Here is a 13,257-nt window from a genome sequence, read left to right on the forward strand (position 1 = left end):
TAGTAACGTTACGATAACCAAAGGCTCCGCCCATCTTATTTTTCAAAATTTCAAATCGCAGGCTCCTCTTTCAAAACTCTCCTGGGTTCTTGTATTTCAATCAGAGGTTTCTTGATTGTGGAAGATGCCGCTTCGTAACCAGAATCGCAGTCCAAACGCCGTAAGCCTTCCTTTGCGTTCTTCTCTTCGTCCACTTAAAGTTTGTTCCCTTTTTGAGACATTCGTAGATGAGATCTATACTTAGGATTAGATGTGTTCTTTCTTTTGATGATGAATCGATTAAAAGTATGTTTTTCAGAGGAAGGAACCTCTCTCCAGCATACCCAGGCGAAGGAAAGCGGAGACGCAAGGTGGTGTAAGAAGACAAGTGCTTTCGTCAGTGAACAGACAAGAAGATGTTGTTACTACTGCAAACAGCGATGAGTGTAGCAGTAAAGTCGATTTCACAAAAGATGAAGTCTTGGCTTTGCTTAACGAGAGATCAAAAGCTGGCAAGTTTGATACTAAGGTTTGTTTGATAGTCTAATGTTCTTCCTTTTTCTCCTTTCGCTGAAATAAAAATGTCATTTTCTATTATTCACAGGGAAAGATTGAGCAGATGACTGATATTATCAGAAGACTTAAGGTCTGTGTTAGATGGTTCCAACAAGGGGATGAAACCCATGTCCAGGAGAAGGAAGATCTTCGTTCTTGTCTTGAATCTGCAGAGAGAAGATGCAGTGATAAAGGTGACTTGACTTGACTTCATTACCTTTGTTCCTCACATCAAATGTTTTGTACGCTGAATATTGTTTACTACTACCTTAATTTTTCCAGAGTCGGATGCAAAGAGCAAAGAGGAAGAGCTGCAAGCAACCATAACAGAGATGAAACAGAACATAGTGTCACTACAGGAGAAGTTCTCAAAGGAGGAACTGAGTAAACTGGTAAGGGCATTTATTTATCACTTAGAAACTTATCATCTTTTGTGAAGCTTTATTGGTTATGATGACTACTACTAGGATGCAATTCTAAATCACACCAGAGAGAAGGAAAGCAGAGTTGCAGCTGAGAATCTTAGGGATTCTCTCCGAGTAGAGCTTGACAAAGCGAAAGAAGAGATAACGGCTGGCAAGCATAAGGTACAACACCTTTTGCCTTTGCCTCATTTCTCTTAAATCTTTCTAGCTGTTGAATGGATTGTTCTGATGTTCTAGGAGACGACCCTTAAAGATATTAACACAAGACTGCAAGAGTACAACACAAGTTTGCAGCAATATAACACCAAACTCCAGACTGATATTGAACTAGTTCGAGAGGCACACACTCGTGCTGAAAAGGAAAAGTCGAGTATACTGGAGAACCTGACTACACTTAGGGGTCACAGTAAATCATTGCAAGATCAACTAGCATCCAGCCGAGTAATTCCTCCTCATCTACTACGTAACTGCATCTTGCTTACCTTTTGATTAGTTAGTGAGTTTTTATAATTCCTTAAATTTGTGATCAAGGTTTCACAAGATGAAGCAGTAAAACGTAAAGAGTCACTGCTGATGGAAGTCAAGAATCTTCGAAGTGAGCTGCAACAAGTACGGGATGATCGTGATCGCCAGCTTGCACAGTCACAAAAGCTGGCTGATGAGATCCTTAAGTACAAGGAGAGTGTTGGGAAGTCATCTCATGAATTGGACATTTTGATAGCAAAATCAGGATCTTTGGAGGTTAGTTCAAAATACAACACTTTTTTTTTTTTTTACACATCCCCTTGTCTTATATATTCACTAAGTCTGAAAGAGTACCAAATCCTATGGTGCAGGAAACATGTGCGTTGCAAAAAGAGCGTATAAAAATGTTGGAGCAGGAAATAGCTTTTGCTAAGGAAAAGCTAAAGGTAAATGGTGTGATCAGTTTGTACTTTGAGTTGGTGATTTGTCTAACTTTAATAAAACTGGCTTTATACAGATGGTAGATGCATCTATGTCTCTTACTATGACAGAATATGAGGAGCAAAAGCAATGTATGCGTGAGCTGCAAGACCGCCTTGCAGACACCGAACATCAACTTTTTGAAGGAGAGGTGTTACGGAAGAAGCTTCATAACACCATTCTTGTGAGAATTGTTCTTGTTTGGCAACATGTTTTAACTTCTAGCTATACTTAATTATTATGTAACGCTAAGCAAAGCATTTATTTTCAGGAACTGAAAGGAAACATACGCGTGTTTTGCCGTGTGCGTCCCTTGTTACCAGATGATGGAGGAGGACGCCAAGAGGCCAGCGTTATTGCTTACCCAACATCATCTGAGTCTCTGGGGAGAGGCATTGATGTGGTTCAAAGTGGTAAGTTCAGTGACACACTTTTGCTCAGTTAAGATAATTATTAACTCGTTCTATTTGGATCTTTCAGGTAATAAACATCCTTTCACCTTTGACAAAGTCTTTGACCACGGAGCTTCTCAGGAGGAAGTATTCTTTGAGATATCTCAACTTGTTCAAAGCGCATTGGATGGCTATAAGGTTTTGTTTATTTGAATCATGGTTACTGTGCTTATTTACTTGTAGCTGAAATCTTTGTAAACAAACGTAGGTCTGTATATTTGCGTACGGCCAAACAGGTTCTGGTAAAACCTACACCATGATGGGGAGACCCGAAACGACAGAACAGAAAGGATTGATCCCTCGATCACTTGAACAAATATTCAAAACGAGTCAGTCTCTTAGTGCACAAGGCTGGAGATACAAGATGCAGGTATTATATATTTTATTAATGCTCTATTAGTTGCTAGCATTTGTTTTTATTTAAGTTTAATTCTCGTAGGTCTCAATGTTGGAGATCTACAATGAGTCCATTAGGGACTTGCTTACTACGAACCGAACAATTGCTATAGAGGCTGTACGAGCAGATAGTAGTACTTGCGGAAGACAGTATGCAATCACACATGACGTGAATGGGAACACTCACGTTAGTGACCTGACAATTATAGATGTATGCAGCATTGAACAAATCTCCTCACTCTTGCAGCAGGCTGCTCAAAGCAGGTTTGTCTCTGCTTTTTTTTTGAGGACACTGTCACCAATGATTTACGAAACTAAAGCATGTTTTCCTTTTTGCAGGTCTGTTGGTAAGACTCACATGAATGAGCAGTCATCAAGGAGTCACTTTGTGTTTACTCTTCGAATTTCTGGTGTGAATGAGGTTAACATCTTTTTTGCTTTTTTGATTTTATTTCTCTCTCACTGCTAAACTTCTTCTTTAAACATCAACGCTCTATACTATTTCAGAGCACTGAACAGCAAGTACAAGGTGTTCTTAATCTAATAGATCTTGCTGGAAGTGAGCGACTCTCAAAGAGCGGAGCAACAGGAGAACGGTTGAAGGAGACACAGGTATTGTGCTTGATTCCTTCACATTGAAGTATTTGTGCACTACTAAAACCTTCTTCTTTCATTTACCAGGCAATAAACAAAAGCTTGTCTGCTCTGAGTGATGTTATATTTGCACTGGCAAAGAAAGAGGATCATGTTCCTTTCAGAAACTCCAAGTTGACGTATCTGCTACAGGTTAGATTACAATTATGACCCATGAATCATTCATTATGCACACATAATGCGTTTGTGTTCTAATATAAGGAGAACCATTTTTTATATTTTTTTATTTTTTTAAAACAGCCATGTTTAGGAGGGGACTCAAAAACTTTGATGTTTGTCAACATATCACCGGATCCATCTTCTACAGGAGAGTCTCTTTGCTCTCTTCGGTTTGCCGCTAGAGTCAACGCATGCGAGATTGGAATACCTAGAAGACAAACTTCCTCGAAACTTATTGACAATCGCCTAAGTTACGGTTAAAGACTGGTTGTTTTAGAGGTTTGTAACATCTGATTGTGGTTTTGACATAGTTTCTTGATGATGATGTATGAAGCCCTTGAGTTCATATGAAAATTGATTCACTTACGATTCTTGTTCACTGCTTTATCGGTTGTGTGACCATATGCAGATTGTCTTATAGGACATAAAGTAACATACGACACAAAAGAGTTCTTGAAGCATATATGTTTTCAACACAGAGAGAAAACTGTAATAGCTACTCAAAACCTCAGACAGAGAGATTATGCATAGAACTTTTAATGGAAGGAGATTTTGGCTTTGGAAGATGCCTTTGAGAATCCCATTAACTGTGACCTTATCATCTGTCTCCGAAGGTTGTCTCTACAGAGGAAACTTGATCTCAGAGTCATCTTGATCAAAGCCTTTCCATGTCTCAGCAGAAAGATAGCAAGGCTCATCTCATTCTCACACTCTAAGAATCCATGAATCTCCACAAACTCCAAATTGTTCAAGAAAGATTCCACTTCATAGGTCTGAGATTCCCAGTACTGAATCTCTGAGTTAGACATATCCCACAAGTCCTTATTCCATTGCTGCCAAAATCAGGAGACAAGTTCAGTTCAGAAGTGAGCAAGAAATAAATCATCGGTTCTCTTAATACTTACCCTTCTTTCACTCGTTTGATCATTAATGATTTTTAGAAGAAGTATGTTAAGCATTGGACAGCTCTTGAACAAACATGACAGTGCTTGAACATTGTGTCTGTCGAAACGTGTTTGCAGTTCCAAGAATCTCATGTTGTGAAAAGGTAGAAGATGATTCTTCACTAATCCCTTCTTGCTTGACAAAATCTGTCACAACATTAACAAAATAACGTGAGAAAGATGTGTAAGCATGTATTATAATAAGTGTACAAATACCTCTACAGATTGGTTTCCAAGTTGTAGTTTATAGGAATTTCCGAGTTCAGACAAGAGAGTGAGTAAGCACTGTGTCTGAGAATTGATATCTTGATGAAGCAACATAACTCCAACGAAAGCCTTTCTCAGACAAACTAACTTGTCCAAGAAATGAACAGTTGTAGTGACTGCGTTTAAGTTCCAGAGGAACGTTTTGAGATTTGGAGTGTTAATCTTCACAATGCTCTCCTTGGAGTATGAATGGAAGCAACTCACTATCTTAAGTCTATGAAGTTTATTACCAGAAACCTCTAAGCTATCAAGCTGTAAAGAGTTCTTTAGAGTAAACTCTTGGAGAAGACGGCAACAAACCCTAAGTTCCTTGAGTCCTAAGCAATTTTCTAGGGCTAATTTCTCTAGGAGAGGAAAGTTTGGGTCTGTGAAGAAATCTGAGAGATGAGGTTGGTTGTACAGAATCACAAGAGACAAAGAGAGTGAAGTGAGTTTTTGAAAACCTCCAAAGATTGATGATGAAGGAGGTAATCTAAAACCAGGGTAAGATGACTTGAGCTTCAAGGCTCTTAACTTTTGTGATGTTACAATCCAGCGAGGGAAGTTGAAGTAGTCTCTGGTAGTGACTTCAACGTCAAGTTCTTGAACCTGATGAGTAACAGCTAAACGGATCAAGGAGTTGAGACTCGTGAATGTGATTGGAGTGCGGAAACGAAGTGACCTGAGATTGTTGGCATCGCGGTGATTACGAAGAAAAAGCAGTTGGTAAATGGAGTTTGAAGAGAAAGATGGTGGTTTAGGGTTTTCATTGATGGAAGTGAAATCAAGATCAGGCAATGAGAGAAAGAGAGATCTCCATCGTTTCGAGAGTGAGCTGGTTATAGCTGCGGATTGTAGAGGAAGTAAGAGAAGAATCTGATGAAGAAGAGAGTCAGGGAGGTTACTGATCCTATCTACTTTGATAATAATCTCTTCTCTCTTCTTCTTCTTTCTTCTCACAGATCTTATCTCCATTGTAAATAAAAAAAAACAACAACCCTAATCAAGTTCTTTTTTATTTTATTTTGTTTTCCTCTAATATGAGATTAGAGTTTGAAACATTCAAAACAATCCCTGAAAATCATTAACGATAAGTGCGTTGAGAGTTTGTTTCCACAAATTTCGCATTTTCTGTTTAATAAGCTATTTAAAATTCAACAACAGATAATCAATTATATTTTTTACATAAACAGATTCATCAAAGAGAGAGAGCCACATCTTTTCTTCTGATCACAGTAACGTGCTGACCAAGTTAAAGAGAAGATTGACTTAAAGAGGAGTAACATGAAACCTCGTAGCATCAAAGCAATAATCATAAATCATATGATTAGCTTGAACCCAAATAGGGTGATGATTCTGATGAAAACTTAACTCGGACACAGTTGGCTCATCCCACCAAAATCTCTGGTCTCCATTACACTTGCTTAGGTCAGTTGTTGTCGGAACCTCACAAGCATCAATCTTGAAATCTTTGTAAGAAGCAAAAAAAGGGAGCTTGACTCCAACCGGTCTTGAGCTAACGGCTCTTTATCTTCAGACTCATGCTTTATTAACTGTGTTGGTAAAATTTGTAAAGTTTAATACGTTTATTATCATCATCATAGGGTTTGATTGGCAGAGCATTAGCATTAGCATTATACTCCTTATTATACAATCAACATTGATCACAAAAGCATTTAGAAAAGCATTTACAAGATGCTTATGATCTCCAAATGCTCTTTGCTCAATGCTCTCATATTAAGCTTTTGAAAGAGCATTTGCATTTTGAATTTATATATATTCAAAAATAATTATATGTAATTAAATTATGTGTGTTTAATAATATAAAAAATATGTTTATAATCAAAAATAAATTTATATTTTAAAAAACTAAAATTTGTGATTAATTATTTTATTTTTTTTAAAATAACAATATTTCACATTTAAAATACAATAAAATTTATATAATTACACATATCATTCATTATTTTTAATAAAATACATAAAATAATATATATTTATATATTATAAAATAAACACATTTATATTTATAAATAAATAAATTATATGTCATAGATTATTTTTTATGATAATATTATACATGGATCATTTATTTCTCAACCAATAAATAAATAATGATATTTTTTATATAAATTAATTTTTAAAATTTATTTATTTTATTTAATATTATCAAAATTATTTTTTTCCAAAAATAAATTTTATTTTAAAATAGTTTTTTTTTATTTTTTAAATAACACTATTTCACATTTAAAAATTAATTTAATTTATAAAATTAAATAAGATTCATTATTTTTAATAACAAATATATTATTAATATATATTATAATTTAATATATATTATTTTAAAATAAATATATTATATACTAACTTTTATGATAATTTTAAAATTATATAATGCTACTGCTCTACCAATCACTTTATTAAAAATTTTAGTGAAAGCATACAGCTTCTTCAGCATATTGCTTCTACAGCATTCTGCTACTGCTTCTTCATCTGCTGTACCAATCGAGGCCATAATCTATTGAAACAACTAAAGAGCTTATCTGGTTTTTGGGGTGTCCTTGAATATATTCAACTTCTTTACACTGTTTGTCACGGTGGTCTTACTTCGTTTAACTTGTTATGCTACTGTCCAAATGCCTGATCTTGTCGAGCTTCTTAGTCAGATGCTCCCAATTGCAGAAGCTATGGGTGCATTGATAGAGGACAAAGGTCTTAAAGCTGTTGCCTCGTGTTGTAAGGAACTGCGAGAACTAAGGGTCTTTCCATCTGGAGCAGATGTCGATGAAACAGATGTTAGCTCTGACAGAACATGGTCTGGTCTCTCTGTGTCTGAAGGATGTCCAAATATTGAATATGTTCTCTACTTTTGTGTCCAGTTTACAAACGCAGCTTTGGTTATCATCGAAAGAACCCGTCCAAATCTCAGATGCGATGGAGCTATTTTGCTCCTGGCTACATACAGAACACAGCAGCAACTTGATGAAGGATTCAAAGCCATATAGTTAAGAGATGCAAGGATCTCTCTGTCTCTGGTCTCCTCACACGACAATGCCTTTGAATTACATTGGGGATACACGCCAAGAAGCTTGGCGTCCCATCAATAGCATTCGCTGGGGATTGGGATTTGATGCTTCATCACTTGTTGTGAATTTAAAGAAGCTTGAGATAAGGGGATTTTGCCCTTTTTGTCTTTGTATTAAAGTTTTTGAAACAGCCCAAATCATGGGATAAACAGTAAGTAAACACCAATGTGCTGACACTACTTTTAAAGACTAGCCATAAACTAGAGAATGTTAACCTCAAACCAACACAAGAAGGGCAAATTTGAAACAAGTAATAATGTGTTTGGCAAGAAGGGAAATATAAGTATCCGTAATGAAAAGCCAAGGGATTACTTGTCTGAGATGTGCATTCCATCGTTTTGAGAAGTTTTCTTGATGGATTCAAGAAGATGCTCAATTCTGTATTTCATAACAGGCTGACCATGCCGAGTCTTTCTCATCATTTTCCCTTTAGCTGCCTTCCTCCGGGACTCGGCCTCTTCTTTGGCTAGTTTCTTGGCCTGAAACGCTTCCTCCCTCTCCCTCCTCGCTTTCTCCATCTCTTCTCGTGTCTGTTTGTACACCTCCTCAACACCGATTCTCTTGTGAGATTTTTTACCCTTGTTGTGCTCATCATCAACCACTTTACTACTCTCTCCATGAAAGCTCTGAAGCTTACTCTCATCCTTTTCATGAACATTCTGCTGCTGCTGCTGCTTCATCGACTTCCTAAACTTGCTCACATACTTGGCATTCTTGTAGTATTCCTTCTGCTTTTCTGTAAAAGAGACAATAAGACTCCTTCAGTGAGTGTCTCATCAACTAGTTATCTTCTAATTACCATAAATATATAGTGAGTGACTAAATTACATATCCTATTATTATACTTTCTTCTAATCACCACAGCTGTAGCAATCCAATCATCACCCTAAAGCTAACAACGTTGCTCATAGATCAGCCAAAATAGATCATTATATTTTTTTCACGAATGGGTGGCTTACTGATGAAAGCAGGGTTGTAGTGACTCTTCTTCGACTTCAAGTTAGCAAAGGTTTGGAGAGAAAGACCACCGCCTCCTAACCTCTTCATGTTCTTCGACTTGTAGCTCTTCCTTGTATTACTCTCATCTTCCTCTCTTTCATGAAAGTTCTTCATGATTCTTCAAGCTACCAAATCCAACTCCACAATCTAATCCAAAGAGATTAGGAACCCTAAATTTGTTATCTGCGGCGACTCTGGAGTTCTCAAGAATTGAATTGGTGAAACTCGGACCTTATTACAATTACAGCGATACCCTTGTATCTTTTTTATCTTTCTTTTTTTCCACAGACCTACCATTTATAAACTTATGCGGGTATATCTTTAGTTTTATTTTTATTTTTAATTTAATTTTCATATTGTTTTCTAACCATATTTTTTTCTTTGTAATCATATTTCTATATAAATGAAAATATATTTTATAAAATAATAGCAATTCAAAAATTACTCCGACATACATTTGTTTTTTTTTGTAATTATGTACCTGTTTATTCGTAATCATATTTATATATTTTAGATTTTGACCCGCGGGTATAATGTTTGTTTGTAATTTTTTTTTGTTTCTGTAAATATGTAATTTTCTGTATTTTTTAATATATTAAAGAAATTTAATTTATATACTGTTATATAAAGTAGAGTTATCATAACATAGTGGTTAATGTATATTTACATAAAATATAGGGTTATATAACGTATATCAACATAGGTTAATTTTTTCTTAACTGTTGATAATTGTCTTAACGTAGTGGTTAGTGTATAAATAAAATTAGATACATTTGCATAAAAAGAATAATAAATGGTTCTTTAAATAAATAGAATAAATAGTTAGACATATTAATTATCAATATGTCGTGTTTCAATAGAATAGGTAACAATATTAATTTATCTTGTTATTAATAGCCTATTATAAATTTATATTTGTTTATTTTAGATTCAAATTTAATTTTATAATATTATTTAAAATATTTTAAATACTCAATTTTTATACATTTACACTGAACCGGCAAACTCTTATATATTGATAAAATAGTTATAATGAACTGGTTTCTTTTGAACCATAAACTGATTTCTTTTTACAGAACCGAGAAATATTTACACATTTATTGAAAATTCTAATTGACCGATTTCTGTTTTTCTAGTTTAGTATATTAAAATTGTTACCTTTTAAAACCCAGTGCGTAAACTGAATTTAAATATTTTTTGTTTAATATACATATAATACAAATAAGAGCGTACATATCAGTCATTAATATGAATGAAAGTGGCATATTATTGCTTCAAACATTAAGAATATGAAAATACTACGCGCCGGGTTTGGACTTTGTGTTCTATGATTGAATTTGTAATTCAAGTGAAGTTGATGTATTTATATTTGCAGCCATTCATTTTTTTATAAGGGGTTAGTAAGAAACTACCGGACATTGTGTTATGTAATAATAGATTGTGATGAGAAAGTGCAATGGAGGGAAACTATTATTGAAATTAGAAACGCAAAAAAAATTACGTTAGTGAAACATTTATATTGTTTATTGTAAGTATTATAGGGTGTCTCGTTTATATCCAACTGAGTATGTTTGTGTCTTTCATGAATCTTATATTTGCTAATTTTTTACAATCCATGAAACGACATACCCTATTAAAATTAAAACTATAGAATGTTTTGATGGATTTGGAGAAAGATCGAAGGGTGTTGATAGAATGTATTTAATAATTTTGCTGCGAATTTTACTTGCTTTCTGGTGCTTTTATATTTGGATTCAGTCGAGCAGAGTTATTTAATATGAAAGGGTTTGTTTTTAAAGTGTCGGTTTGTATTGAGATTGTTTTTACTTTATATCATTTTTGCGATAAAAGTAAGGCGTAGTGGATTCGCATGGGGATTGACTTGATATTATCGACAACATTTGGAAGCCCAAATCATAACACACAAACACATAAGACGATGGGTTGAATATTGTCGACAACATTTGGAAGCCCAAAACATAAGACATGAACACATAAGACGGTTTGTTAAAGATATACACCACAAAGCAAATCTGAGCTACGCGCGTATAAATTTAAATTCATACAACTCACTTAGCCATATAAGAGTCGACAGGTGTCATTATTCCCCATTTCAAAAATGATGTGGATGGCTTGATAATAAACTAATAATGTGTTTTTAAAAAATATATTTAAAATTTTCAAAAATTTATGATTGTATAACACCAACAAAATTTACTTAACCCGATTTGTTTAACTAACTGATTTAGTTAATGAATCAGTTAAATTTTGAACCGAAACTTTCTCAAAGAAAAAAAATTGAATAGAAGCATTTTCTGTTTTTTATAAAACTGTAATGAAATGGTTTGTTTAACCAATTGGTTTAATTAATGAATTAGTTAACATTTAGACCAAAGCATTCCTCTGGTTTTTAACTGTACGTGTGTCTACGTGTGCGTACATATCTAATTATTTACCATTTGGTCAAAACATTTTGTTTCTTCTGAAACTGTCTTTTGGTCAAAAGACTCAAAACATAGCTAATTATTTGTATCATTTTCTATAAAAATAACATAGTGAATTTAAAAACATGGTGATTAGTCTATGGTTATTGTATATTTTTCTTCCAAAACGTACTGACGTAAATGCATGGTACCTATCACATTCTTCTTCTTTTTTTACACAACCATCACACTATCTTCCTCTTTGTATTGGTTAATTTATAAGTTATTTTTTATTATAACTATCATTTATGTCCTAAGATATTTTTTGCAGACACTTATTTTATTTTACTTATTATAACTAAGTAGAATGAAATTTTATAATTTCAAAAGTAAAAAATATATAAATTAAATTAACCAAATAATATATTTAAAATAATATTAAAATAGTGGAAGTTCGTGTTATATTCAATTGAGGGTAAAATATACATTTCTAAATGTTAACTAAAATTTAAAGAGTTTCTGCTTAGCAATAATCTAAACAGTTCATTTTTTTTTTTAAATCCTTCCCGTAAAAGAAAAAGAAACTCTTTTTTTCTATACATATATATTAGCATGCATCTTCGTTTGTAAGATGGCGACGTAGCTCTCTTTATGTTTTCTTTTTTTTTTTGTAACTGAGCTCTCTTTATGTTTTCTCAAACGTTATTTATCAATCCCACCCTTTCTCGAGAATCTGCGAGCATCCCGATCTGAGAATCACACAAACATATAGAATCATATATGTTTGCTTCTTTAGCTACTCTTGAAAATGCACAATAGTTTGGTATATCAAAATTTATAGAATGTACCTGTTGACACATAATCAGGAGCCGCATAGACAAATGTACCCATGACTCTTGCAATAACATAGCTTGTTTCTCCCTTTGGACAGTCCCTCACTAAACCAAAATCTGATAGTTTTCTGTTGTAGTCATAGATTGTCATAAAAAGAACCGAGTCAGTAGTCAGTACCATTCTATACAAGTCCACTAAGACAACACTGAGACTTCGCAAAGAGTGTTTAACGAGTTGTGCAAGATCTTAGAAGGTGTATATGAATTAGACAGGGTCGTATGAAGAAAATGCAAGCTCTTTAGCTACATCAAGAGCAACCTTAACGTGTTAAGAACCAAAACAAAATAAGGAAAAAATAACTTTTACTAGTGGTTGGCCCGCCCTAGGGGCGGGTGAGTTTACATTGAATTTAATTTTTTTATCAAAATTTATGATAATTTTATAAAGCATTTAAAATTTTACTTATATTGAAAATAATAAATGTATATTTTTCAAAGACTATACTGTAAATTTTGTTGATTTGAGTTGAAAGAAAATTCTTTTTAGTTTAGTGAACACAAATTTATTAAATAAGCAAAATTAAGGAAAATGTAATAATTTATATTTCTTCTTTTGATTTTTATTTCAGTTTGATATAGTCGAAGAAAATCCAAAGTAAAAATAACTGATACATTTTTTTCTAAGATTTTCAAACTTTAATATTATTACATAATTAAATTTCTCACTATAATTAATTAATCAAGCTCCAAGCTAAATCAACTGAAATATAATGTATTGTGATAAAATTGTAGAAATGCATGTTTTAAAGTACAATATAAATAGTTTCAATAATGCCATAGCTAAGGGTGTCAAAATGGGTCATGACCCATGGGTTGACCCAACCCAAATTGACCCATTAACCCAAATGAATTGTTTATTTTTGATCCAATGGGTTGATGGGTTAACAAGTTAATGGGTTAACAGGTTAATGGGTTAACAAGTTACTGGGTTAACAAGTTAAATATGTCTATTGGGTTAGGTCAACTCTGACCCATTTGGTTTTTTATTAAAAAAAAGGTCAAAATCACAAAAACACATTTTCCACAAAAAAAAACAGAAAATATAATTTCCCGTCAAAACCGAAAATGCAATTTCCCACCAAAATCGTAAAAAAAAACAAT

General features: G+C 33.6%; 4 protein-coding genes across 5 annotated transcripts; 2 read left to right on the forward strand and 2 right to left on the reverse strand.

Annotated features, from left to right (window-relative positions):
- Positions 1 to 3,907, forward strand: LOC108826188 (kinesin-like protein KIN-14D). Of its 2 annotated transcripts, none has more exons than XM_018599595.2 (17): positions 1 to 160; positions 299 to 508; positions 584 to 728; positions 817 to 926; positions 1,002 to 1,121; positions 1,197 to 1,400; positions 1,491 to 1,700; positions 1,796 to 1,870; positions 1,942 to 2,088; positions 2,176 to 2,317; positions 2,385 to 2,494; positions 2,565 to 2,726; positions 2,796 to 3,016; positions 3,092 to 3,173; positions 3,260 to 3,364; positions 3,434 to 3,538; positions 3,647 to 3,907. In XM_018599595.2, exons 1-17 carry the CDS (start codon positions 125 to 127, stop codon positions 3,824 to 3,826), a joined length of 2,364 nt encoding a protein of 787 aa, XP_018455097.2. In that variant the 5' UTR covers positions 1 to 124; the 3' UTR covers positions 3,827 to 3,907. The 2 variants fall into 2 exon arrangements, with proteins under 2 accessions (XP_018455097.2, XP_018455092.2); XM_018599590.2 differs by having other exon boundaries at positions 13 to 160; positions 287 to 508.
- Positions 3,908 to 3,982: 75 nt separating this feature from the next.
- On the reverse strand, positions 3,983 to 5,730 carry LOC108826218 (putative F-box/FBD/LRR-repeat protein At4g03220). Its single transcript, XM_018599604.2, has 3 exons — positions 4,726 to 5,730; positions 4,471 to 4,656; positions 3,983 to 4,398 (listed from the first exon to the last, which is right to left on the reverse strand). The coding sequence occupies exons 1-3, from the start codon at positions 5,728 to 5,730 to the stop codon at positions 4,102 to 4,104; spliced, it is 1,488 nt and encodes a 495-aa protein (XP_018455106.2). The 3' UTR covers positions 3,983 to 4,101.
- A 1,661-nt stretch (positions 5,731 to 7,391) lies between these two features.
- On the forward strand, positions 7,392 to 7,760 carry LOC130511249 (GRR1-like protein 1). The gene has a single exon (XM_057008156.1). It carries the CDS (start codon positions 7,392 to 7,394, stop codon positions 7,758 to 7,760), a length of 369 nt encoding a protein of 122 aa, XP_056864136.1.
- Positions 7,761 to 8,042: 282 nt separating this feature from the next.
- On the reverse strand, positions 8,043 to 9,115 carry LOC108839805 (uncharacterized). Its single transcript, XM_018612579.2, has 2 exons — positions 8,801 to 9,115; positions 8,043 to 8,577 (listed from the first exon to the last, which is right to left on the reverse strand). The coding sequence occupies exons 1-2, from the start codon at positions 8,952 to 8,954 to the stop codon at positions 8,150 to 8,152; spliced, it is 582 nt and encodes a 193-aa protein (XP_018468081.1). The 5' UTR covers positions 8,955 to 9,115; the 3' UTR covers positions 8,043 to 8,149.
- Between the last annotated feature and the right edge of the window lie 4,142 nt (positions 9,116 to 13,257).

The sequence above is a fragment of the Raphanus sativus genome, chromosome 4 (assembly GCF_000801105.2).
Source record: "Raphanus sativus cultivar WK10039 chromosome 4, ASM80110v3, whole genome shotgun sequence".
NCBI classification, from domain to species: domain Eukaryota; kingdom Viridiplantae; phylum Streptophyta; class Magnoliopsida; order Brassicales; family Brassicaceae; genus Raphanus; species Raphanus sativus.

Coding starts and splice junctions, on each gene's coding strand:
- LOC108826188 (XM_018599590.2), top strand. CDS start 125: ATGCCGCTTCGTAACCAGAATCGCAGTCCAAACGCC. Junction 1,401..1,490: donor ATCAACTAGCATCCAGCCGA/GTAATTCCTCCT, acceptor TTTGTGATCAAG/GTTTCACAAGATGAAGCAGT. Junction 1,701..1,795: donor CAAAATCAGGATCTTTGGAG/GTTAGTTCAAAA, acceptor CCTATGGTGCAG/GAAACATGTGCGTTGCAAAA.
- LOC108826218 (XM_018599604.2), bottom strand. CDS start 5,730: ATGGAGATAAGATCTGTGAGAAGAAAGAAGAAGAAGAGAGAAGAGATT. Junction 4,657..4,725: donor TTGGAAACCAATCTGTAGAG/GTATTTGTACAC, acceptor ATGTTGTGACAG/ATTTTGTCAAGCAAGAAGGG. Junction 4,399..4,470: donor ATCAAACGAGTGAAAGAAGG/GTAAGTATTAAG, acceptor TGATTTTGGCAG/CAATGGAATAAGGACTTGTG.
- LOC130511249 (XM_057008156.1), top strand. CDS start 7,392: ATGCCTGATCTTGTCGAGCTTCTTAGTCAGATGCTCCCAATTGCAGAA.
- LOC108839805 (XM_018612579.2), bottom strand. CDS start 8,954: ATGAAGAACTTTCATGAAAGAGAGGAAGATGAGAGTAATACAAGGAAG. Junction 8,578..8,800: donor CTACAACCCTGCTTTCATCA/GTAAGCCACCCA, acceptor TCTCTTTTACAG/AAAAGCAGAAGGAATACTAC.